At 32.8% G+C, this 27,241-nt stretch overlaps 1 protein-coding gene across 1 annotated transcript; it reads right to left on the bottom strand.

The window, feature by feature from the left end:
* Positions 1–8,413: 8,413 nt before the first annotated feature.
* LOC110669703 (photosynthetic NDH subunit of subcomplex B 3, chloroplastic) lies at positions 8,414–27,165 on the bottom strand. The gene is made up of 6 exons (XM_021831468.2): positions 26,977–27,165; positions 26,762–26,875; positions 26,628–26,681; positions 9,654–9,716; positions 8,829–8,891; positions 8,414–8,639 (listed from the first exon to the last, which is right to left on the bottom strand). Exons 1-6 carry the CDS (start codon positions 27,163–27,165, stop codon positions 8,604–8,606), a joined length of 519 nt encoding a protein of 172 aa, XP_021687160.2. The 3' UTR covers positions 8,414–8,603.
* Positions 27,166–27,241: the final 76 nt, after the last annotated feature.

Genomic DNA, 27,241 nt, shown 5'->3' with positions numbered 1-27,241 from the left:
AACTATGAATATAAGAACCCTAAAATGGAGGTCAAAGTTACTAACCTGAACCTGGACCCTGAAGACATAGGGTACCTAAGTCCAGGCCAGTGATTTGGCCATAACTAATTCTACAAAATTTGAAAAATTGTAATTAAAATTTTTGAGTGACCATAAGACATAGGGTAATAACTTTTATGAAGAACACTTGGCCTAAAAAGGACTGTAACAGGTCCAATTAATTAGACCAAGACAAACTCCAGAATCTACCTAATTTTGGACCCAGAAAGAGACAATGAACCAGTTATGGTTATTTGACCATAACTTGAGTTCTAAAACTTCAAATGACATGATTCAAAAAGGAAAACAATGACAAGACATAGAGGAACAACTTTCATGAAGGAAGTGTAGCCAAATAAGGGCCACATCTTGGCCAATTTACTAGGTGAATCTAAGATACTAAACCTGGACCTTGAGAAAGGTTCCTAATATGATTTGGCATATGAGATGAAATAAATTATAATAACTTGTTAAGCATGAAAATGACATGAATCAATGAAACTATGAGTATTAAATAACATTGTTTTGCCCAGAGTACACCTATACTCATTTATATAGCTTGGATCGATTGATATACCAATTAGGGACTACATATTGCAGCACTGCCCACAGGGATAATCATTGATAGACAACATATGTCTAAGATGATTGTTCTACTGGCTTTATGCCTGCCCGATGGCCATAGTGCCAATTTTCATTATTATTGGCTTATGCCTGCTCGCTGGCCTTATGCCTGATATGACCATTGTATACTAGGTAGACATACGAATATCTAACTAGTATACTGCCGTGTATCCAGTCATTATAGTCTATCATAGGTTACTTGGGCACAGTTATGAGAAATAAAATTTTAAATTCAAACAAGTACATGGGAAAACCATTAATATAAATTATATAAGACCGAATATAAATTACATGAAAAAAAATATCCCGATTAATTTAATTATTTCCAAAGTTTGATAAACAAGTAAAAAGACTGTAAATTCATATAATTGTATGTTACTTTATAAGGTTATACTTAAAATAATTATTTTAAATTATTTAGTTATTTTTCTTTATATATGCACCACTAAGTGTTATGCTTAGCGCGTTAGTTTTTCCATCACGTAGGTACAGGAGAACCACAGCAGCAGCAATAGAGCCTAGACAGGACTTGAGCAGATCTACTACAGTGTAGATTGTTACCTCATCAGTCATTTTGGTAGGGCTCATGTATAGCTAAATTTTGCATTTTGGTATTGTATGTAATTAAATGATGTAAATCATTTTTAGATTGCATATAAATTATAAATAACTTGACTCTATATGAATGAAATGAGTTATTTTATTTTCTTGAAAAATTTATATGAGTAAATGAGACATGATGTGATGAATGAATAGATGAAATAGATATAAATTGTTTTAACAGGTAATAGTAAAACTCGCCATGTACTAATTAAAATTAGAGGAGACTCTGTCTGAGTCTCCATAAAAATGAAATGAGATAGAAAAAAAATTTTCTACATGTAAAATAATATAATTAAATTAATACGGTATAAGATAGGATAAAATAGGGTGCTCTGGCACCGAATGTAGCAGGCCTCACTCGACTATACTATAGACCGAGTAAGGAGTGTTACATCCTCTATCTTGGAAACAATCTTTAGCATATGTTCTTAAGAAAAATGGTGACAACAAAAGGTGCAACATTCCATTTTCTCACTAGATCAGTGGTAAAGCCAAATGGACAACAAGTACATTAGTAAAATTTTAGTACGCTTAACCTTTATTTGTTAGCTATAAGAAACAGATGACCATAATTTCTCCCATTTATGCATTTTTGCAACAATGAAGCATGCATTACAAATCTTTAAGCCTTTTCAAATAAGATATAGGATTTGCTTAGACACCTCATCGCTAATAATAAGAAATGCAAAACCCAACATTAATAGCAAAACCCTAATCCCGTAAAATTTCTAATCTTAATCTTTCTTAGTACCAAATGGTTCAAAAGCTACAAACTCAAAATTAGAACTAAAATGCACCACAAAATGCTACGACCATCAATCAACATAAATTCCTCCACGAATGAGCTATAAATAAAGAATAACATCAAAACCACAAAGAAAAAACACAATGCACTTAAAAATCTAGATAATTCGAAAGCAGCAAGCAAAAGAAAAGGAAAAACATATAGAGAAGTGATATCAAATAGAGAAACGCAAGAAATGTATGGAAAAAGAATATCGATCACAGATCTACCGAGAGAGAAACTCTAAACATATCAAATTTTCAAAAGAATCTACGACTCTGATTGATCCAACAGCAACAAAAAATCATCTGTACACATTCAAAAGCTCAAAAGCCAAAAAAAAAAAACAAAAAACAAAAAACAAAGAAGGTGAAAAGAACAAGAACGGAGAGAGCGAGAGAGTTAACTGTGCTCTTGAGAGCTCCTCCAAGACCTTCAGTGACAGACAGTGTACAAAGCTCGAAAGAGAGATAAAGAGATAGCTTTTTAGGTGGCTTTGAAAGAAATAGAGGGAGACAGGTGGGAGGAGGAGTGGTGTTTTGATATAAGCAGGACGAGGCAGTTTGAACTTCCAAAAAATTTTGTTTTTTCCACTATTGGTTTTTGCTACTTCCAGAAACATGTACTATCTATGCTTGGTGGGGTAGGTTAGGTGAATTATGAATCGCTACAGAACTTGGGTTCAAAATATTAAAAAAAAATTATTGGGAAGGCCAATCATAAATTTTAAAAGATTACTATCATGTAATTTTTAAAATTAATTACTTATTTAAAAAAAAAAACTCAATTAAAATGTGCTATGATTTTGTAGAATCAAAATCTTTACTCTTTCTATTAGATTTCTATCAAAGAAAATCTTTACTCTTTCTATTAAATTTCTTTCAAGGAAAATGTTAATCAACTTGATTTAACCTTAAATAAATTTAGTATGAATAATTAAAATTATAGAGACCAATGCTAAAAAATTATAAAAATTAAATAATATAAATATTCAAAGTTAAAATAGATCAACTAACATTTGACTTTACAAAATATTAGAATGTTTTTAATTAAACTTTTAAAAATAAGAACTAAACAATTAATTTTAATAAACAACAAGATATCATAATAATTTACCCATTATTAATCCTCAAGTAATATAATAGTTGAAGGATCAATTTTACTTCATTAATTTTCAATTTTAATCTTAAATTGATGTATGTGTAACATAAATTATTAAAAAACTTCAAATTTTAGCCACAACATTAAAGTATAAAGGGCTTTTTAAGCCTTTTATTATTATTCAAAAAATATTTTTTCCTACTGCAATACCTACAAATTTCAAAAATTTAAATACTTTCTCTTATTTTTTTGTGTACATTCTCATACAGATTTCTTTCATTCTCATTTTTTATAAAAAAAAATAACGATTTCTTCATTAGCTTCCATAAATAAATGAATAATTTTCGACCGAGATGAAAAAGAAAGGTTTAGTGATAGAATAGAATGATTAAAATTAATTACACAAGGCAACATCATTACTCTTTTGTAAAATTTTATATTAATAATCTCGTTGACTAGTGATTCACAGAATGCGGCCGCAAGCTATAATTTATAAATCACTCTATTTTTTCTTTTTATCCTTTTCTTTTTCAACTTCAAAATTCTCAATCCTTTTATTTTTTACTTAGGGGTATTTGATCTACTTGTTAAATATAGTTAATAACTGATAAATATCCAAACAGATAAATTATAGTGTTTGACGAGCTTAAAAAAATAGAGCTGATAGCTGATGGACAACTAAAATAATACCCATCAGCTACAGTTTGTATCAGCTCTATTTTTAGAGCTATTTTTCATCAGTTAATAGCTGATTTAGTTTTATTTTTTATTTTGACTATATTATCCTTTTTTATTTAATTTAAAAATTAATATTATTAATATTTTTTTTATTTATAATTTTAATATTTTAATTAACGTATTTTAATTTTATTAAAATATTTTTTATTAATAACATAAAATATAAAATATTTATTTATATCTAAAAACTTAAAATTAATTATAAATTTTTCTATTAACAATAATAATTATTTTATTATTTTATCTATATTTTTAAAATTATGTAATTATCTTAAAAAATAATTATTTTCTTATTTCAATAATAAAATAAATAATATAATATAAAATATTAATAATTATATATTTATTTAAATAATATAATATATTAATTTAATAATTATATATTTAATTTAATATAAAATAAATAATATAATGTAATAAATTTATAATTTTATATTTATTTAAAAATAAAATAAATTATATGATATATTTTAGTCATTTCACATATCGACAGCAACAGTTAAATATAATTTTACCAAACACTTAACATAAAGCAGCTGTCATCAGCTATCAGTTATCAGCTATCAGCTAACAGCTATAAATTGTATTCAACGGTTAAACCAAATAGGCCCTCAATTTTTTTTTTATTTTTCTCATTGCTTTCATTCTCTTTAATTTGCTACTGCTATGCTCTTGTATTTTTAATTTGACATAAATACAGACCGCTCAAACTCATACGCAATTAACCTAATTAACCATTAAATTAAATAATTATATATAAATTATATATAGATTTCCGCACACTACATTAAATTTGTTCTTTTAAAAGAGCCTCTCAAAGTTTTAAAAGGAACCCATAAATCTATAGCAAAGTAACGTCAAGTTGTTGGGGTTGGGGAAATATTTAATTGAACCGTTGAGCCATTACGAAATATGAGAAACCTAACAACTCTAGAAGTTTACTGACGAGTGCTGGCCCATTACTCTACACTTCATCCTAATATTTTAAGGAAAATACTATTCAGTTTTTGTATTTTTATAAATTTATTATTTAATTTTTAATAAAAATAATTAATTAGTCTCTATATTTTAAAAAATATATTAATTAATTTTTATAATTTAATTTCGAAACTGCCCAACTCTCTTTTTCTTATTTCTTTTTTACTCTTTTTTATTTCCCTTTTTATATATTTTTTTCTCTTCTGCACTCATACACCTGTCTTCCTCATCTTCTTTATATTTCTCATCTTTTGATAAAATTTGATATAAACTGTAAACATAAAAAGGCTCATTAATTCCTCCATGTCTCTAAGTAATTAACTATAATAATTTTAAAAAATTATTTTCTAATAAAAGAAATGCAAAAATAATATCAACAGAATTAAATGAATTGCATTCTACTTGACTTTTAATGAGTCCTCAATTTGAATTCACAATGCACCTACGTTACACGCTACAATGTCTTATAAATTAATTTCTCTCAGGTAATTCACTCTTATAAAAATAATATATGTTTTAATTTCTTAAATCCAATGTAGATGCTTTTATTTTTTAATTAGAGTGAAAAGATATATTTAATTTCAAACAATAATCCATCTAAAATGATGAAGAACATGGACTCAACAAGTAATTTTGTGTTTATAAAGAAGAATCTGATTAAGCTTTATGATGGAGGCTAAGTACAAGCTCAAAGATACAAAATTCAGTAGGGCCAGTTAACTGCCAAGTGCCAACGACATGGTCCACCTATTGACCTTTGGCTCCTCTCCTATCACCTTCAACATCTAATCATCTTGCTCAATTGTTAGTGGGGTATGTTTAAAAGTAGAGGAAGCCAAGATTTGACAACAAGCACAGGATTCCTTATAGGTAAATGAAGAGTATTTGTTTTCTGATTCGACCTTTATGTACTCATTGCCAATTCACATTAGTACTTGTTCAACAATTAAATTGAAAAAAAAAAGAAAGAAATAAATATATCAACTGCAATTTAAAAAAAAAAATTATACAAAACTCAAATAATTCATGGATTTAAAAAGATTTTTTTTTTCTTTTTTTTTTCTAGCCTAAATAATTTCTACATTGAGAAAGTAATATAATCTTTAAAAAATTTTTTAAATCATCAATAATAAATTATTCAATATTTTTAAAATGAATTAAAATAAAATTTTATAAAATAAAATTTTTCAAAATGAGATATTTTATAATTTTCAAATCTTCATAATTTTTTTTAGTATTTAGAAAAAATAAAATTTTTTTTCCTAAAGCATTTAGAGGTTTTGAAGAGAAAACCTTATTAACTCACCAATTTGATGGGTTGAAAAAATTATAATTTTTAAAAATTTTCAAAAACCTTCAATAATCATATCTTAAAAAACTTTTTATTACTTTTGTGACAGGGAGAAACACACACACGGAAGTATAGGAGTTATTATATCAACACTCATACCCAGACAATTGCTGACTGAGTGGAGCCTTAGCACATACCTATAAACTCACACACACACTTTCATAACCGATGTGGAAGCCCGAAGGCTCTATCTTGGGCACGCCCCACATGGGATCTCAACCAGACCACACCGACTTAAGGTAAGGTAGGATAAAATAAAATAATTTAAGTATGAAAACCTTCCAAACCTAGCCATTTGGTAGACTGAAAAAGTGTGGTTTACAAACTTCTTCTCAAACAATCTTATTACTTTAAAAATTCTTCCTTTACCTCCAAATACCTCCTCCCTACCATGTGTAATTTGCAGATTTTAAGATTCTAAGCAAATAATTAAAATTAATGATAGCTTAATAGACAAAATTTTATTCAATAAGTTTTAGTTTAGTGATATTGGAGTTGTTTTTATTTTCAGACCTGTGAAGTATGGAGTTCAAATTCTAGATAGAGCCACCTAAAAAAGAAAAAAGAAAAAATTGGTATCATCTATTTGAAAACATGGGAACATTTGGACTTCCTTTGCTGTGATTTAAAGCAACCCCTTTTATGGCCATACATTTTGCAAGTCCTTATTTAATAGAGAATTCAAATATTGAGATTCCAAAAGCAATTCAAAAAATCATCAGATCCTGGGAAACTTTTGTATTTGCCTGTGACTTGATTCATTATAGCCAACTAAAAGCAGAACATTTTACACCATAAAAGACAAAGGATTGAATTTAAATGTTGTTACTCCACGTTTTCAGGACTTTGTGGGTTACTAAAATATGTTTCTAGTCATTTCTGTGCTTTTGTCCAGGAGGGAAAAGTAGAAGCACGGGAGTCCTTTTTGAATGTGTCAGAGGCTGTTCTGGCACAGCCATTTCTGCAGCTTTTAGGCCATTTGAACTTTGAAGACCGACTCTTAATTAGATCTAGGATCCCATGTGTTAAGTTCTTAATAACAACATGCACATTAAATCATTTTTCTTATCAGCGAAGAGAAAATTATTATTTAATTTTTATATTTTAATAAAATTAATTATTTAATTTATTTATTTTAAAAAATATATTATTTAGTCCCTATTTTTAATTCTCAAACTTAAGATTTCTAGTTTTTCTCATTTTCTTTAAATAAAATCACAATGTAATAATTTTATAAGAACCATGAAAGATGGTTTTCCATTTTCTTCTGACAGTTGCAACGAGAATCCGCCTTAGCTTCTTTTTTTTTTTTTTTTTTCATTTATCTCTCTGTTGTTAATTTCTTATCATTATTTATTAAATCGAACTTCCTAAATTTGAAGCTCTTATCCTTTCTCAATTTTCCAAAAAGCTTTTTCTTTCGATTATTTAGAGTTGAAATTAAGAAATTTATCGTCTATAATTATTTCTCTTTTTTTAGTATGGTTTCAATCTCATTCCCTTCTATTATTTCATTGCTAAAACATATGGGGTAAGATGTCAAATTTTGAATTTGAGTAATATAAAGAATTTTATTTTAGAGTTTGGGAATGATTTGTGATAGCCATTTTGGATTTCATTTTCTATAGCAACTGAAAAGAAAAATTAATGATGCTTTACTAAGGAAAAAAGAAAACAATTATAAGAAGACAAGAAACAAAAACAAAAAATAGTTTCTGGTTTTTTGAAAACCAAAAACAAAAAACTTAAAATGATACCAAACATCCTCTTAGCCCTTCTTGTTAACTTTTCTGTCAGTTAAATTAGTCAAATGAGAGAGAATAATTGCAGGTAGAGACTAAATAGTTGATGGATTTAAAATTATGAAAACTAAATAATTGTATTATTTAAATTATAAGAATTGAATAATTGAGTTGGGAAAAAAATTTTGCTTTAAAATAAGGGGAGGAATTAAATAATTCACAGACTAAAATATAGATAGACTAAATAGTATATTTTTTTAAAATAGATGAACTAAATAGTAATTTTTCTTTGTATAAAATATTGTCTTTATAATTCAACTTCGTGCTGTAAAAATGGCGTGCATATTAAAAGATACAATATTGGATGATTTACCATTTAGCTCAAATAGCATTGAATAGACATGGTATCATATTGTGTAAAGATGACATCACAATTTAAATAAAAGGCTAAAATGAGAAAACCAATTTCATTTTGTGCAGAGTCATTGAATCTTTTCCTATTATAGGTAGCGTATAATGAATACAGTTAATAAGCATTTGCATGCCAAGCTAAGGATTCTTATGAAAGGTTACCATGAATTTATGGCAATTGATATTTTTGATGGCCTGACCTGATGCCTCCTTCTTAAGCTAAAATTCCTAGTCATTTCTTCCATTGGGGCAACCTCTGAACCACAACCTGCGACAATCAAAAGAGCAGATATCAATTCAATCTGTTAAATAGAGAACCTCAGTAACCTCTATTGCTCTGCAAACCAAATAATGCTGTTGTTCTTCTGTTGTGAAATTTTTAGGGGATAACTTCCAACAAGAACGTCCAATCATAATAGTTTTTCTGAATATTCTTTGCCAATGAATAGCCATCTACCTTGCCAGCATTCTCTTTATTTCCAACAATAGTTTGACAAGCAAGCCTCCAGGATTCAGGTTTCTGCACAATATCAATCAATTAAATATGTATCCAAATGGAAATGGTGAAACATTGAAATTAACTTGCAGGATTCTAACAAAAAGGACAAAGCAATTTAATAAAAAAAAAAAAGATGAACTAACTTTTTTCCATCTGAAGAAACACATCCACACTTACCAGAAAATAATATTTCATATTGGCTTTTGGCATTCAGTATTATCAAACAGAACAGCAGCTAGATACGTTATATTTCACTATCCATATTTAGCACAGAATTCTTTTATCCCAATTCCACCACATCACATTATCTCAAAGATTAATAATTAAATGATTGGTTAGGGACCTTTTGGGTGTTTGGAATGAAGGACTAAAATTTTGGGGTCCTTCGCTGGGTTGTCCCTAGCCTGGGAGAAGAGTTATAAATAGAGGTGAGGCGTTGTGAATAATAACTATCTCAAGTCAGGACCATTATGCAACTTCTAAGCTGTGAGTTGCTAGCGCAGTTTAAGCATGTACATGAAAAGGGAATATGATTGCAGATTGGTTAGCAAACCATACCACATCGTTACCTTTTAGGATTCATGTTATGGAAGAACCAAGAGTCCTGCTCATGTGGATCTTTTGTAGTCTTAGGGCTTAGCTTTCTTTTTTTTTTTTTTTTTTTTGAAGGGGGAAAAAAAAGGCAAGCTCAACTGGATAGAGGAAGGATTGTGATAGGTTACTCAAGAAAAATAAAAGATTCCTTGAATTTCATTTGATGCAAGTATATGAAAGAGGGCGCACCTTCTTCAAAAAACGAAGTTCAGTATTGGTTCTTTCATTCAAAAGATCTTTTCCATCCAGAATCTGCACAAGAAGAACAAGCATGATAGAATCAAGAATGGTACTCTAATGTGAAAAAATGAGACGTTGGAAAGAGCAGCAGCATTGTACTTGAAGATCTACTGATGAGTATAAAGAAGTATGGCAACGATTTTGGTAAAAAAGAAAAACAAACCCTTTATCATACTACCTGTAAATCAAAGAGCTTGATATTTTGCAAGCAGCAGGGAAAATTTTAGTTTGGGACCAATTAAAATATGTTATTTGTTAAATAAATAAAAATTGACAAGAAAATTTCTTGCAATAGTTAATATGTTATTATAATTAATTTGTAATGGACAAAATTAAATACCTTAATTTTCTTTTTAACAAAATTAACTTGCTAAAATTAAACAAAATTATTTAAAATTAAACAAAATTATTGTTAATTTAAAAATATAATAGATATTTCATGTTATGAATCACTATGATGTCCTAAAATTAAAAAGTTTATTCAAATTATCTCAAATCTTTTTTTTTTCAAAACAATCATAACATGTAAATTCAATTAAAAAATATAAAAAATTACTTTAATCATCCTAATTTTGAATATATTTTATTACTTTCACATATCTCTAATATATATATATATATATATATATATATATATATATATATATATATATATATATATATCAATTATTTCCAATAATTTAGGGAATAATGTGCAAAAAATATTTTAATAAAATAACTTATTTGATTTTAAAAATACAGCGATTCAAAACAATAAGAATTTAATTGTTTCAATTAAAAATGAGTTTAAGGATGAATTAATGATGTGAACTATTTTATTGATATATTAAAAAATAGAAATTAATTTATTTGATTTTAAAAATATATAATGTTGTCCCAAAATAGTCCAAGAGGAGGGTGAATTGGACTTTAACAATTTTTCAGCCCTTGCTTGTAGCCTAATGAAAAATTGTGGCTTTGTTCAACTAGGTGTTTCTCTATATAAAATAAAAGTAATATGTGCTTCAACAATGTGTTCCTAAGTTTCAATTCAAGCCTCAATCAATTAATATGGCAATATTTAACAAAGCATTTATCATACAATATACAACCAATTTCTCAAGTCACTCAAAATGTCAACAAATTTATCAACTCAATCTATTTAACCAACATTCAATATCATGTATATGAGGAAAATTTAAAATTGCACAAAAGTAAGGAAGTAAGGGTTAGAGAAATCAAACACAAGGATTTTTATAGTGGTTCGGCTTAACTAGCCTACATCCACTCTCTCAAAGAACCCTCTTTGAGTCTTCTTTCCACTATTTGCTCTTTTGAAGGCAAGAGACCAAAAGCCCTTTACAATTTCTCAACACCAAGCTTTTACACCAAGGTAGCTTGAAACCTTCTCAAGTGCAATCACAAGCACTAACTCTCCCAAGCTTCAATAGGTGCTTGTACAATCTCTCTTGAATGTAATTCAATGTTTCAACACTCACTCTTACACAATACAAATCAAACTATAAAGAAGAGATGAGTTGATTTGCCAATGGTAGCTCAAAATCTTTAAAGCTCTTAAATGAAAGCAATAAATGAAAAATCAATGTTGGAGTTCAAATGTAAGCTTTCATTAAGTGTAAATGAAGTGAAGAATGTGTATTTATAGTCCCAAATCATTTTAGACCGTTTGAAACCCTTTTGGAATGTTATACACACTGCCCAAGACAAAATAGCCGTTATTTTGTCCTTTTGTGCGAAGTTGAGCAGCTCTGATAAATTAGCAAACTAATAAAATTTTAGGAGCAACAAGAATCGGTTAGTAAACTAACGTTTTTAGCAAACTCATCAGCAAACTAAAAAATTTAGCAAACCAGTTAGCAAACTAAGTCAACAGCTGCATGTCTCAACTTGCAATGCAAAATGATTTTGACCTTTAACAAATATTTCAATAGTTGTGTTCAAGGTCATGATGAGAAAAAGTAATCAGAAAATAAATTTTCATTTTTGAGCTCCATATGACTAAATTCTCATCCATTCTTTTTCACACAAGACCTAAGACTCTAACACTATGCTTTTCATACCTTTGCTTTGAGTCTTGATTTCCATAGCCTTTTTCTCATTTTGGATTTGTCTTGAAATACCTTTGAGTATCATTTCTCCTTAGATACAACTTCAAAGGTTCTTTATGCATAAGACAAAGAATCTACACATCACTTTAAGGTTAGGTTAGATAGATTCTCTTTGAGTTTTGTTATCATCAAAATCAATGCTCATTTTGAGCTACACAGGGTCAACAATCTCCCCCTTTTTGATGATGACAAAACTCAACTGAATCGATCAGTCAAAAATAAAAGTGTGTGAGAATTTATGTGAGTATGTAAATCCAAGTATAGTATACCGAAAATGCTCCCCCTAAATATATGCGCATAATTTCCAAGAAATCTATTGTAAGCTCCCCCTGAATTTATGCTATAAAGCATATTCACACTTCACAAGTATCAATCACATATATCCAGCAACACAAGTATCATCACAAGTATAAGCATATATCCAGCAACACAAGTATCATCACATATATATATCACCACACTTCACAAGTATATATATATCAACACATTTCCATATTTTCATGGTCATTGTTATGGAAAGTCAATCATTATATTATTTCTGTGTATATTCTGTATTCTGTATTCCTATTTAGGATTTCTTATTTAGGATTTCTTCCTAATTAGTATAACACAATTATAGGAATCAATTGTATATAAATACCCATGTACAGATTAATTGATATATATGAGAATCATCTCTTTCTACATGGTATCAGAGCAGGTCATCTATCTAGGGTGATTATTTGTTCTCACCACCCACCAGAGAGACCTTGGTCACGACCTACTGCTTCGACCGATCATCATTGCTAGCGTCGCCTGAATCCCCTCATTCCACCACTGTGTCGTTGTTCGATCCAAGACACCATTAAAGGACTTCTCGAGGTTTGGCTCTCGATCCTATTTCAGATTTGATTGATTTGTGATTTTGGATTATTTTGTTGTCACAAGACTTTGGATTAGCGTTTGGTTAGTTTTCTTTGTCTCAACAAATGGCGCATAATAAGAATGTTATTTCGATGTGATTCCGATGATGACTAAGATCACGAACACAAACTTAATGGTTCGAATTATCTGGAGTGGAGTAAGACTGTTAGGGTCTATTTGCGTAGCATTGATAAGGATGATCACCTTACTAAAGATCCACCCACTGATGATACACAACAAACTTAGCTAAGGGAGGATGCTTGGTTGTTTTTGCAACTTCGGAACTCGATTCACAAGTGAGGTAATTAGTTTAATTAATCACCGTGGAATTTGTTAAGGAATTGATGGATTACTTAGATTTTTGTATTCGTAAAGGGAATATCTCCGTATTTATGATGTTTGTAAGGCATTCTACCGTCGAGAAAGAGAATAAGTCTCTCACGGCTTATTTTATGGATTTTAAACGTATATGAGGAACTTAATGTATTGTTGCCTTTTAGTTCGATGTGAAAGTTCAAAGAGCCCAACGGAGCAACTGGTCATTATGAGTTTTCTTGTGCCTTCCTTCGAGTATGAGATCGCTAAATCTCGATTCTTTCCAGCTCGAGATTTCCTCTTTGCATGAAACATTCACACGGGTCCTTCGCATGCAGAGTACCCAATCTTCACACCGCCAAGAGTGCTCTTATTAGCCGTAATCCAAATGGACAACAGTGGTAATAGAAGAGGAAGTAGAGGAGGAATTACAGCAAATGTAAGTAATCAGAATGGAGAGGCTAGTTCTAATCAGACTCAAGAGGAGTCATTTGTTATTATTGTCATGAGCCCGCCATACAAAATATAATTGTCCGCAACTTCAGAGGAAAATCGATCACAGATGGCAAATATGGCGGCAGAGGATTCTACAAGATTCTTCCTCCGAGAAAACTGCTTGGTATCCGCAGAGGATTTTGCACGCTTTTCCCAAAGATCGTGCATCTCTAAAGCCTACCAGCTTCCCTATCATCTGCGATCACGAGTCGTAAATCCACTACATGCCTTGTGTCTTCCTCATCCAAATGGGTTATTGATTCTCGTGCAACAGATCACATGACAGTAATTCTAGTCTTCTATCTACTTTTCGCCTAATCCCACTTCCTCATGTTACTTTAGCCGCTGGTTCTACGTCTTGTGTCATGGGTTCTGAAACGGCGAATCCGACTTCGTCAATTTCTTTGTCATCTGCTTTGTGTCTACCAAATTTCTCTTTTAATCTACTTTACGTTAGTAAACTTACTCGCACTTAAATTGTTCTATTTCCTTTTTCCGATCGTTGTTTGTTTCGTGATCTTACGACGGCAGATGATTAGTAGAGGACGTGACACATGTGGTCTCTCCATTCTCGAAAATCATGTAACGCGATCGCTTGTTTGCTCCAAACCTTAACACCTCTTGAAGCTCATTGTAGATTGGGTCATCCTTCTTTGTCTACCATGAAGAAGTTGTGTCCTCGCCACTTTTATCAAGCACTAGAATGTGAGTCGTGTCGCTTTGCAAAACATCATCGCTTGCCTTCTCGTGTCTAGAGTCAATAAACGGGCTTCATCCCCTTTGAGTTAGTTCATTCGATGTTTGGGGTCCTTGTTCTCATACTTCTAAACCGGATTTCGTTATTTTGTTACTTTTGTTGATGATTACTCTCGTGTTACCCGTTATATTTAATGAAGAATCGTTTCGAGTTGTTTTCTATCTTTTGTGCCTTTTGTAATGAAATCAAAACTCAATTTAATATTTCATGCGCATATTAAGAAGTGACAATGCTAAAGAATATTTTTCAAAGACAATTTCACTCTTATATGACACAAAATGGCATTCTTCATCGATCTTCTGTGTGGATACCCCATCCCAAAATGTCGTAGCCGAAAGAAAAAATCGCATCTTCTTGAGGTAACTCGTGCTCTTTTTTTCAGATAAAAGTTCCTAAACACTTTTGGGCGGATGCAGTTTCTACGGCATGTTTTTTGATCAATCGTATGCCTTCTTCTGTCCTTAATGGGGATATTCCTTATATTGCTTTGTTCCCTACAAAATCTTTGTTTCCCGTTGAACCCCGTATTTTTGGTTGTACTTGTTTTGTACGTGATGTTCGTCCGCAGGTTACTAAATTGGATCCAAAGTCTCTCAAATGTGTCTTCCTTGGGTACTCCCGGATCCAAAAAGGGTACCGTTGTTTCTCTCCTACTCTTAATCGTTATCTTGTTTCTGCAGATGTCACATTTTTTGAGTCCACTCCATTTTTTTCTCAATCATCTGTGTATGAGAGTCAGGGGGAGGAAGATGATATCTTAATATATACTGTCCAACCAATGTCTAGTCCTCTCTCACAGCCTATTTCTTCTGTCTCTAGACCTACTCGGCCTCCCGTTGTTCATGTTTATTCCAGGAGATTGGAGATTCCCGACTGGATCCTCCACCGCCTACTTCGTTGGGAGATCCTGCACCTCACCGATCATGATTCCGATCTAGACTTACCCATTGCTCTTCGTAAAGGTAAACGTTCATGTACTTACCCTATCTCTTCTTTTGTTTCTTATAATCAATTGTCTTCTTGTTCCGGTGTTTTGTTACTTCTTTAGACTCTATTCCCATCCCTAATATCATTGGTGAGGCAATCGTCTCATCCCGCCGTGTGTCGCTATGAAAGAGGAAATGGAGGCTTTAGATGCTAATGGTACATGGGAACTGTTTTGCCCACCGGGTAAGAAAGCTATTGGTTGCAAATGGGTATTTACTGAGAAAGGTAAATCTCGATGGTTCTGTGGCTAGATTAAAAGCACGCCTTGTAGCAAAAGGATATGCTCGGACATATGGGGTTGATTACTCGACACTTTTTCTCCCGTAGCTAAACTTACTGCTCGCTTGTTTATCTCTTTAGCGACTACATATGATTGGCCCTGCACCAATTGGATATCAAGAATGCCTTTCTTCATGGTGATCTTCGGAGGAGGTGTATATGGAGCAACCACCGGGTTTGTTGCTCGTGGGGAGTTGGGTAAAGTTTGTAGGCTTTAAGTCTCTTTATGGCTTGAAACAAAGTCCTAGGGCCTGGTTTGGGAGATTCAGTGAAGCAAGACAGAATTTGGTATGCAAAAGAGTAAGTGTGATCACTCAAGATTTTATAAGCAACTGAGGTCGGGTCTAATTCTCCCAGTAGTCTATGTGGATGACATTATCATCACCGGGAGTGACTCTGCAGTATTTCATCTCTTAAAACCTTCCTCCAAACCCAGTTTGGACCAAAGACTTGGGATTATTAAAGTATTTTTGGGTATTGAAGTTATGAGAAGTAAGAAGGGTATTTTCTTGTCTCAAAGAAAATATGTCCTTGATCTATTGACAGAGACAGAAAATTAGGTGCTAAGCCTTGTAGTGCACCAATGACTCCAAATTTACAAATCATAGCGGTGGGATAGTGAGTTGTTTGAAGATCCAGAGAGATACAGAGATTGGTAGGAAAATTGAACTACCCATCACACTCGTCCCGACATTGCTTATGCCGTTAGTGTGGTAAGTCGCTTTATGTCTTCCCAACTGTTGCTCATTGGGAAGCCTTGGGACAAATCTTGTGCTATCTCAAGAGAGCTCCAGGAAGAGGTTTGTTATATGGTAATCATGGGCATTTAAATGTTGAATGTTTTTCGATGCCGACTTTGGATCTAAGGTTGATAGGAGGTCAACTCTCGGATATTGCGCTTTTGTTGGAGGAAATTTGGTGTCTTGGAAAAGCAAGAAGCGAGTGTAGTTTCTCGATCTAGTCTTTGTCAATCCGAATACAGAGCCATGGCACAATCGGTATGTGAGGTAATGTGGATATTTCAATTACTAGATGAGACAGTTTTAAGACCCCCGCTCGCGAAATTGTGGTGTGATAATCAAGCTGCTCTCCATATTGCATCTAATCCGGTATTTCATGAGCGGACCAAACATATTGAGATTGATTGTCACTTTGTTCGTGAAAAGATTCAACAACAGATCATCTCAACAGGACATATCAAAACTGGAGAGCAGTTAGGAGATATTTTCACAAAAGCTCTGAATGGAGCTAGGATTGACTACATTTGTAACAAGTTGGGCATGATTAACATCTATGCTCCAACTTGAGGGGGAGTGTTATGGAAAGTCAATCATTATATTATTTCTGTGTATATTCTCAGATTCGTATTCCTATTTAGGATTTCTTATTTAGGATTTCTTCCTAATTAGTATAACACAATTATAGGAATCAATTGTATATAAATACCCATGTACAGATTAATTGATATATATGAGAATCATCTCTTTCTACAGTCATCAACACATATTCACATATTCACATATCCATAACCATTCTCCCCCTTTTTGTCATCAATCAAAAAGGAAACAGGAGAAAGTACCCAAAAAGAATCATGTGAGCCAGAATGTAAATGCAGTAAGATAGACAGTAGCAAACTAAAAACCAATAGCAAAGAAATGCACTAGTAAACTAAATATGCAATCAGTAAACTAAAAATCCAGATGAGATGCTATTTAAGTCTGTTACTCCTGCGAGTGGATTTTGAAGGCACCATTTTCTTCCTAGGCAGTTTAATAACAGGGGCCGGAGGTGCTTGATCAGCCACTTGATCATCTTTCTCGGCCTCATCATCTTCAGAAGGTGGTTGAAGAGCAGCAGCGAGGGTCTGGTATGGATTTGACACGGTTGACTTGTACCTTTTCTTACCTTTCTTTGCTGCAGGGGCAGCAACTGCAGATAGCTGAGTTTGAGCACTAGCTTGGTGATCTTTTGAAGGTTCCTGGTGTTGCGTAGGAGCAGCAGCTGGCTCAACTGGTGGAGCAGGTGGAGGTTCAACAACTTGTTCAGATTCTAGAACCTTTTCACCTTCCTTTGGTAACTCACTTTCAGCTTCTACAACCTTGTTACCATCAAGTTCAGTAGGTACATCAGCTGTAGGACCAATTTCAAGTTCAAGAACCTGGTCACTAGCATGCTCATCATGGGTATCCACTACAGGTTCAAGTTCAGCTTCAGCAGCTTGACCACTTTCACATGCCATATCAGCAGGAGACTCTTCAACTTTGTTGCTTTCTTCCTTATCAGCAGAAACCTGAGTAGCAGCCTCAACTTTAGCTGGAACTCCAATTTCCTTGGCCTGCTGAAGAGCCATAATCAGCTTCTTTAACTCCTCATTTTGAGTGAGCAGGTGACTCACTTTATAGTCAACCACATCCATAAATTTTCTGAGAATGTCAAGGGACTGATTTTTTAAACTAAAATGGTCATGAACAGTAGCTTTTATCCCTTGAATTTCATTCAAAACTTCACTAGCAGAACCAGAATCAACTTTAGCAGAGGAGGAACCACCCTTTTCAAATCTTGTTTTTCTCCCATCAGTTTCTGAATGTATTTCTCTAAGCACTATCAAGTCAGCCCTAGAGCTTTCCTTAGTGACATTCACCTCTAGCTCTTTAAACACAGCAGTTAATAAATGTGCATAAGGCAGTGTTCCAATCCCATAGGCTTTGCACATGTTTTTGAAAATTAAGTAGGCTAAATTCAACCTAACTTTATTCACAATGTGCCACATAATACACATGTCCAAGTGACTCAGATAGCCATAACTGCCAGATTTCGGACAGAACAATAGTTTACCATACTGTGAATAATTTTGATATGCTGGAGGGCTTTGGTACTAGTGGATTTCTCATTTTTGGCAGTGTTAGCAGGGAACACCTCATTTTCAAACTCAACCAGATTGAACCCTGCCACCCTAGCAACATCCTTATGGGAGGAAATTTTATTTCCATCATTGGGCAATTTCAAAGCCGTGGCTATCAGGTCAACAGAAACACTATAAATAGTTGTATTCAAAATCACTTCAAATCGATCCTCATCATCAACAGTTCTCATGGTTCTATAAAATTCTTGTACAAGCCTAGGGTAGTACTCATTTGTACATTCACAGACACCCAACCAGCCTTGAAACTCAAAAAGCTCTTTAAAGTGAAAGTGTAGCTGATTAAAGTTCTCCCATTTGATGAATTTGCAATCCAACAGTGCTTTATCCACTGAACCTGAAAGTTTTTCAATACCCATTTTCTTTTTAGCATCGGTCCCTTGCTTCTGTACCGTCTTTTTCTTTTCTGGCGTCGATTTAGGGGATTCGACACCCTTGGACGAGTGAGAAGACTCACTAACTGATTTTGATTTTGGCACGTTTTGCTTTCCTTTCATTTTCTTCTGCAATGCCGCGACAGGAACATCGTCGGAGGCTGACGAGGAAGATGAAGCAGCGACAACAACAGGGGATTTTCGTTTGGTGCGAGCCATTGAGACAAAATGAAATCGGGTAATGGTAGTTCGGTGGGTGAAGAGAGAAAGAGAAAAGGAAATTGAGATTTTTGGTGAGTTAGGGTATGCTTTGCCTGAAAGAGGTATTGGGTATGGTTTTGGGGATGTCGGAAATCGAAACAGAGAGAGAGAGAGAAAGCGTGGGAGGTTTCGTGTGACAGAGGGTTAAGTCCTCTTGAGTCCCGCGCTTTTCATTTTCACTGTACTTTCAACTGAACCTGTTTTTCCCTTTTCTTTCCCCCTTTTTTTTTTATTTTATTTTGCATTTCAAGCAAGTCTACCTATACCTATAAACACAAAAACACATTTCTACATGTCTGACACATTACAGAGAGTATGATATCAAATGTGGAAAGATAAATGCATTGGTGAACACGTAGAAAACTTCAAGAACAATCACCTTTTGATTTGAAATTTGAACAGTACACGATATAGCAAACTAATTTTAGTCAAGCAATACTAGCATACAACACAGTAAACTAATTTTACGAGTACACAAACAAGTTAGCTAATATCTTCAGAAATTTCTTAGCAAACTTTATATCACAGCAGATCACACATGCATTAAACAAGATGCAAAACATGAAATTTTTATGACTTAAATTTTAAGCAAGTGGTTCACACATACCAATTTCCCTTCTAATTCTACAAAAAGTTTCTTCATTAAGAGGTTTTGTAAAAATGTCAGCAAGTTGATTTTCAGAGGCAACAAACTCTATTTTGATATTTCCATTTTGAACATGATCTCTAATAAAATGATGTCTAATCTCAATATGTTTAGTTCTTGAATGTTGGACTAGATTTTTGACCAAGTTTATGGCACTAGTGTTGTCACACCTAATTGGGACAAGGTTATATTTTAGATCAAAATCTTCCAATTGTTGTTTCATCCATAAGATTTGAGCAACACAACTACCAGCAGCTATATATTCTACCTCAGCTGTAGATAAAACTACTGAAGTTTGTTTCTTACTGTGCCAAGAAACTAGTGCAAGACCAAGAAATTGACAAGTACCTGAAGTACTTTTTCTATCCAGTCTACTTCCAGCAAAATCAGAGTCACTATAGCCAACAAGATTAAATGATTCACATTTTGGATACCATAAACCAATTGATTGTGAGCCTATGAGATATCTAAAAATCCTTTTAACTACACTTAAATGGGATTCTTTTGGACATGATTGAAATCTTGCACACAAGCAAACACTAAAGTGTATATCTGGCCTAGATGCAGTAAGATACAAAAGAGAGCCAATCATACCTCTATAAAGCTTGGTATCTACTTCTTTACCTTTTTCATCACTGTCCATTTTAATTGTTGAACTCATAGGAGTGCCCATGCTCTTCAAATTTTCCATCTTAAATTTCTTTAACATATCCTTGATGTACTTTGATTGATTTATGAAGATGCCATCTTTCATTTGTTTAATTTGAAGTCCAAGGAAGAATGTGAGCTCACCCATCATGCTCATTTCAAATTCATTCTGCATAATCTTAGAAAATTTCTTGCAAAGAGATTCATTAGTAGCACCAAAAATTATATCATCAACATAAATTTGCATAATGAGCATATCATTATGATGCTTCTTAACAAACAGTGTTGTATCCACTTTGCCTCTTTGAAAATCATTTTGTAAAAGGAATTTACTAAGCCTTTCATACCATGCTCTAGGAGCTTGCTTTAAACCATATAAAGCTTTAGTAAGTTTATAAACATGATTTGGATACTCATTATTTTCAAAGCCCGGAGGTTGTGCAACATACACTTCCTCATCAATATAACCATTTAAAAATGCACTCTTGACATCCATTTGATAAAGCATAAAATCCTTGAAACATGCAAAGGCACACAACATCCTAATAGCTTCAATTCTAGGAACCGAAGCAAAGGTTTCATCAAAATCAATCCCTTCCTCTTGGTTGTAGCCTTGAGCCACTAGTCTAGCTTTGTTCCTAACAACATTGCCTTTTTCATCCATTTTGTTTCTAAAAACCCATTTAGTACCAATAATTGAATGATCTTTTGGTTTAGGCACTAAATTCCAAACTTTATTTCTCTCAAATTGATTTAGTTCTTCTTGCATAGCAAGAATCCAACTTTCATCATTTTGAGCATCTTCAAAACATTTAGGTTCAATTTGTGAAACAAAAGCAACATTACCAAAATATCTTCTCAATTGAGCTCTAGTCATCATCCTTTGAGATGGATCATCAATAATGTCTTCTTGAGGATGATTTCTATGGAATCTCCATTCTTTAGGTAAATCTTCATGTTGGGGCTCATTTACTTGTAATTCTTCCAAATTTGGTATTTCTTCATTAATTTGATCTTCATTGGCATCATGGACATCTATTGTAGTTTCTCCTTGAGTTTCCTCATCTTTGTCATCAACTTGTTCCATTTCTTGACTTGATATTGAATTTTCTTTTCCAAAAATCTGCTCATTATTATCATCACAAGCATTTTTCCTTCTAATAGAAGAGTTAGTCTCATCAAACAAAACATGAATAGTTTCCTCAATAACCAAAGTTCTTCTATTGAACACTCTATAGGCTTTACTCTTTGTTGAATACCCAAGAAAGATTCCTTCATCGGATTTAGCATCAAATTTCTTTAAGTTATCCTTCTTGTTATTTAAAATATAGCACTTACAACCAAATGCTTTGAAATATGAGATATTTGGTTTCCTTCCTTTCCATAGCTCATAAGGGGTCTTTTTCAAAATTGGTCTGATCAAAACTCTATTCAACACATAGCAAGATGTATTAACAGCTTCAGCCCAAAAGTACTTTGACAAGTTATTTTCACTCAACATAGTTCTAGTCATTTCTTGCAAAGTCCTATTTTTCCTTTCTACTACCCCATTTTGTTGTGGTGTCCTAGGAACTGAAAAATTATGATTAATTCCATGTTTATCACAATATTTCTCAAATAAATGATTTTCAAATTCCGTTTCATGATCGCTTCTAATAGATGATATGCAAAAGCCTTTTTCATTTTGAACCATTTTACTAAAAGAGGTGAATTTTTCAAAAGTTTCATCTTTATGAGCAAGGAAAAATGTCCATGTATATCTTGAATAGTCATCAACAATAACTAAAGCATATGACTTTCCACCAAGACTAGTAGGAGTTACGGGTCCAAATAAATCAAGATGAAGCAATTCTAATGGCCTAGTGGTAGACACAATATTTTTAGATTTAAAAGATGCTCTAGTATGCTTTCCTAGTGCACAAGCTCTACATTGAAATTCATTTTCATACTTAACCTTAGGAAGACCATTAACAACTTCTTTCTTAGACAATTTTGAGAGTGTATGCATGCTTGCATGACCCAGTCTTCTATGCCATAAATAACTAGAGTTATCAAGAGATACTAGACATGTATCATGATTAGTTTCAAAATTATTCATGTCAAGCAAGTAAACATTATTTGATCTATTGGCAATGAACAATGTATCATTATCTAAACTATTGATTGTACATAGAGACGAAGTAAACCTTACCTCAAATCCTTTATCACACAGTTGGCTTACACTTAGCAAGTTGTATTTCAAACCTTCAACAAGCGATACATCTTCAATACAAGGTTTGGTGCCAATTGTGCCATTTCCAATTATTTTTCCTTTCCCTTTGTCTCCAAATTTTACATATCCTCCATCTTTCATTGCAATTTTTGAAAACTTGTCTTTTTCACCAGTCATGTGCTTTGAACAACCACTATCTATATACCATTTATCACTTTCCTTCATCCCTTTGCAACAAACCTGAAATTTAATCATTTAGTTTTAGGTACCCAAGCAACTTTGGGTCCTTGGGGGTTAGTGACCTTAGGTAAGGTTCCCTTTGGTACCCATACCTTCTTTATCTTAAGATAACATTTCCTAAATGCACAAGAGCTAATCATATGACCTCTTTTATTGCAATAATAACATGTAACATTAGACAAGGAAGATGTAGATGCTTTAATGAAATGATTCTTGTACTTGTCATAGTTCATGAAACCATCAAAACCAATTCCATATTTCTCATTTGAAATTCTTTGGTTTCCAAGAAGTACATCTAGAGTTTCTTTTCCTTTTGTAAATTTTGCCAAATCATTTGTCAAAGACTCTACTTTAGTTTCAAGAACTTTATTTTTCTCAATGAGCATTTCACAAGTATCTTTTGAGATTTTCAACTCTAGATCTAGTTCTTTAAACATGGCAATTTGTCTTTTGTAAAATTCATTTTCTTTATACACATTTGACATGGCAATATTTTGTGATCTCAATGATTCAATCTATAAATTCATTTTAGTGCACTTTCTCTTGTAATTTCTATACTCATCATATACTCTAGCAAATGCAAGTTCAAGTTCTTCTACATTAGGAGATTCATAAGAGTTTACCTCATTGTCACTTTCTTCTTCCTTTTGTGAACTTTCAACTTTCTCTTCAAGTGCCATCATACAAAGGAGAGCAGCCTCTTTGTCACTTGATTCATCATTTGAAGATTCTTCACTGTTGCTCCATACTACTTTCATAGCTTTCTTGCCCCTATCTTCTTTTCCTTTCTTCTTTTTGAGCAATGGACATTTGGGCTTGATATGTCCAGGTTTGTGACACTCATAACATACAATTTCTTCTTTTGAATCTCTGAAGTGTTTATCCTTGGGAGTATACTTTTTCAAGAATTTCTTGTATTTGCTTCCTCCTTTCTTGAAAGCTTTTTTAAATTTTCTTGCAAGTACAGCCATTTCATCTTCATCATCACTTGAAACACTTGAGTTGTCACTTGAGTCAACTTTGAATGCAACACCTTTCTTCTTATCTTCATCCTTGTTTGACTTGAGAGCAATGCTTTTCTTCTTCTTTTGCTCATTTTTTACTTCATCTTTTTTGTATACCATCTCATGTGCAATAAGAGAGCCAATGAGTTCATCATAGGTGAAAGTTTTAAAATCCTTGGTATCTTGGATAACTGTAGTCTTTGCTTCCCAAGATTTTGGAAGTGATCTAAGAATTTTCTTCACAAGTTCAGCTTCCTCAAATCTTTTACCAAGTGCTTTGAGAAGATTCACAAGATCAGTAAACCTTGTACTCATATCCGCAATTGATTCTCCTGGCCTCATTTCAAACAACTCATAATCTCGAATCAGAAGGTTTGCTTTGGATTCTTTAACAACATCAGTTCCTTCATAAGTCACTTCAAGCTTATCCCAAATTTCCTTAGCAGATTGACATCCTGAAACACGATTGTATTCATTAAGGTCAAGTGAACAATGCAAAATATTAATAGCTTTAGCATTTATAGAGATTTTCTTCCAATCATTGTCATCATATTCATCTTCATGTTTTGGAACTTTTGTAGTTCCAGTACCATTCTTTTGAGGAACATGTGGACCATTTTTAATAATTCTCCATGCATCAATATCTACATATTGTATGAAATTTCTCATTCTTACTTTCCAAAATGAATAATTAGTGCCATTGAAAAGTGGTGGTCTAGTGATTGAGTAGCCTTCAACTAAAGGTGCAGTATCTACAGTATTACTAGATGAACTAGCCATTATGGATCACTCTAAGGTTGTAATACCCTAAGCAAGAGAGTCAGGCTCTGATACCAATTTGTTGTCCCAAAATAGTCCAAGAGGAGGGTGAATTGGACTTTAATAATTTTTCAGCCCTTGCTTGTAACCTAATGAAAAATTGTGGCTTTGTTCAACTAGGTGTTTCTCTATATAAAATAAAAGTAATATGTGCTTCAACAATGTGTTCCTAAGTTTCAATTCAAGCCTCAATCAATTAATATGGCAATATTTAACAAAGCATTTATCATACAATATACAACCAATTTCTCAAGTCACTCAAAATGTCAACAAATTTATCAACTCAATCTATTTAACCAACATTCAATATCATGTATATGAGGAAAATTTAAAATTGCACAAAAGTAAGGAAGTAAGGGTTAGAGAAATCAAACACAAGGATTTTTATAGTGGTTCGGCTTAACTAGCCTACATCCACTCTCTCAAAGAACCCTCTTTGAGTCTTCTTTCCACTATTTGCTCTTTTGAAGGCAAGAGACCAAAAGCCCTTTACAATTTCTCAACACCAAGCTTTTACACCAAGGTAGCTTGAAACCTTCTCAAGTGCAATCACAAGCACTAACTCTCCCAAGCTTCAATAGGTGCTTGTACAACCTCTCTTGAATGTAATTCAATGTTTCAACACTCACTCTTACACAATACAAATCAAACTATAAAGAAGAGATGAGTTGATTTGCCAATGGTAGCTCAAAATCTTTAAAGCTCTTAAATGAAAGCAATAAATGAAAAATCAATGTTGGAGTTCAAATGTAAGCTTTCATTAAGTGTAAATGAAGTGAAGAATGTGTATTTATAGTCCCAAATCATTTTAGACCGTTTGAAACCCTTTTGGAACGTTATACACCTTGCCAAGACAAAATAGCCGTTATTTTGTCCTTTTGTGCAAGTTAAGTAGCTCGATAAATTAGCAAACTAATAAAATTTTAGGAGCGATCAAGAACTGGTTAGTAAACTAACGTTTTTAGCAAACTCATCAGCAAACTAAAAAATTTAGCAAACCAGTTAGCAAACTAAGTCAACAGCTGCATGTCTCAACTTGCAATGCAAAATGATTTTGACCTTTAACAAATATTTCAATAGTTTTGTTCAAGGTCATGATGAGAAAAAGTAATCAGAAAATAAATTTTCATTTTTGAGCTCCATATGACTAAATTCTCATCCATTCTTTTTCACACAAGACCTAAGACTCTAACACTATGCTTTTCATACCTTTGCTTTGAGTCTTGATTTCCATAGCCTTTTTCTCATTTTGGATTTGTCTTGAAATACCTTTGAGTATCATTTCTCCTTAGATACAACTTCAAAGGTTCTTTATGCATAAGACAAAGAATCTACACATCACTTTAAGGTTAAGTTAGATAGATTCTCTTTGAGTTTTGTTATCATCAAAATCAATGCTCATTTTGAGCTACACGAGGTCAACATATAAGCTTAATTCATTAAATATTAAGTATTAAAGTATAAATTGTCCGATAAAATATTTATTTTTGAAAAATTATCAATATACTCCTTAAAAATTTTTGAAATCTTAGGGCCAATACTCCCCTTGCCTTAAATTCCCCCTCGTCCCCGTTTGCAAGACTTTATTATTTATATAATTTATAGTTCCAACTCAAAAAAATGTATCTTCATTTCAACAACATTAGATAATATCAATTAAATCTTAATTCAATATTAATTAAGGTTAGCTATATAAAGTTAATTCATCATTAATTATAGTTATAAACACCAATTGAATTTACATATGAATCCCACTTTCTATCTCTACAGTTAGCAGTGGACTAGGTTCATACAATATTTTCTTTCATCCCCATTTCTGGCTTCAGTCATTTTCATGAATGTTTCAATGGTAGTAGCTGCAATTATCTTCTAAAAATTAAAATACTTGTTCAAGAAATTCAGAATTTGCTTTATCTTTTAAACCTAAACACATTGGAGTATCATCAAAAGCATACCTCCACAATGCAAGTTCCACAGCTTCCTCCTCCTCCACAGTTCATTACTTTGCCCTGTTATAATGTCCATCGTCTTAAAGTTGCACATTATAATTATTTTTTCAAAAAATAAAAAGAAAATGAAAAACACTTACATATGTGGCGTAAAGCTCAATCTTATTGTCCAACATGATGTTCCGCAGTAGCTTCTCACCACTTATTTCTTTAGCTCTGATCACCGGATACCTCCTGTCGCCGTCTGGCTTCGGCTGTCACCGCCACCGTCAATGTATCATTGTGTTTTAAACAACAAAAATAACAATAATAATATATTTGAACATTTAACTTTTGGCATATGTGTTTTACCTACCCCGATGAATTCTAGCTCAATTTCAGGCTTTTCCGGCACAGGAGGTGAGGATTCCGATGAGCTTGCAGCGACAGAGACTGAAGCCACGGGTCTCTTTTTTAAAACAAACGAACTCCGGAATGTGTTTCCTTTCCCGGAAGAGAGTTCCGGCAGCCACATTGATACGGCGGCGAAGTTAATGGCTGCCATTATTTAGTTGGCTCGATCACTCTCAGCACGAGTCTTTTGATTTCTTTACCGTTTCCTTTCCATTTCAAGAGCAGTC

Source organism: Hevea brasiliensis, chromosome 4, assembly GCF_030052815.1.
Source record: "Hevea brasiliensis isolate MT/VB/25A 57/8 chromosome 4, ASM3005281v1, whole genome shotgun sequence".
NCBI lineage: Eukaryota > Viridiplantae > Streptophyta > Magnoliopsida > Malpighiales > Euphorbiaceae > Hevea > Hevea brasiliensis.
Note: the sequence above shows the minus strand (reverse complement) of the source record. Positions and strands in the feature narration are given on the sequence as shown.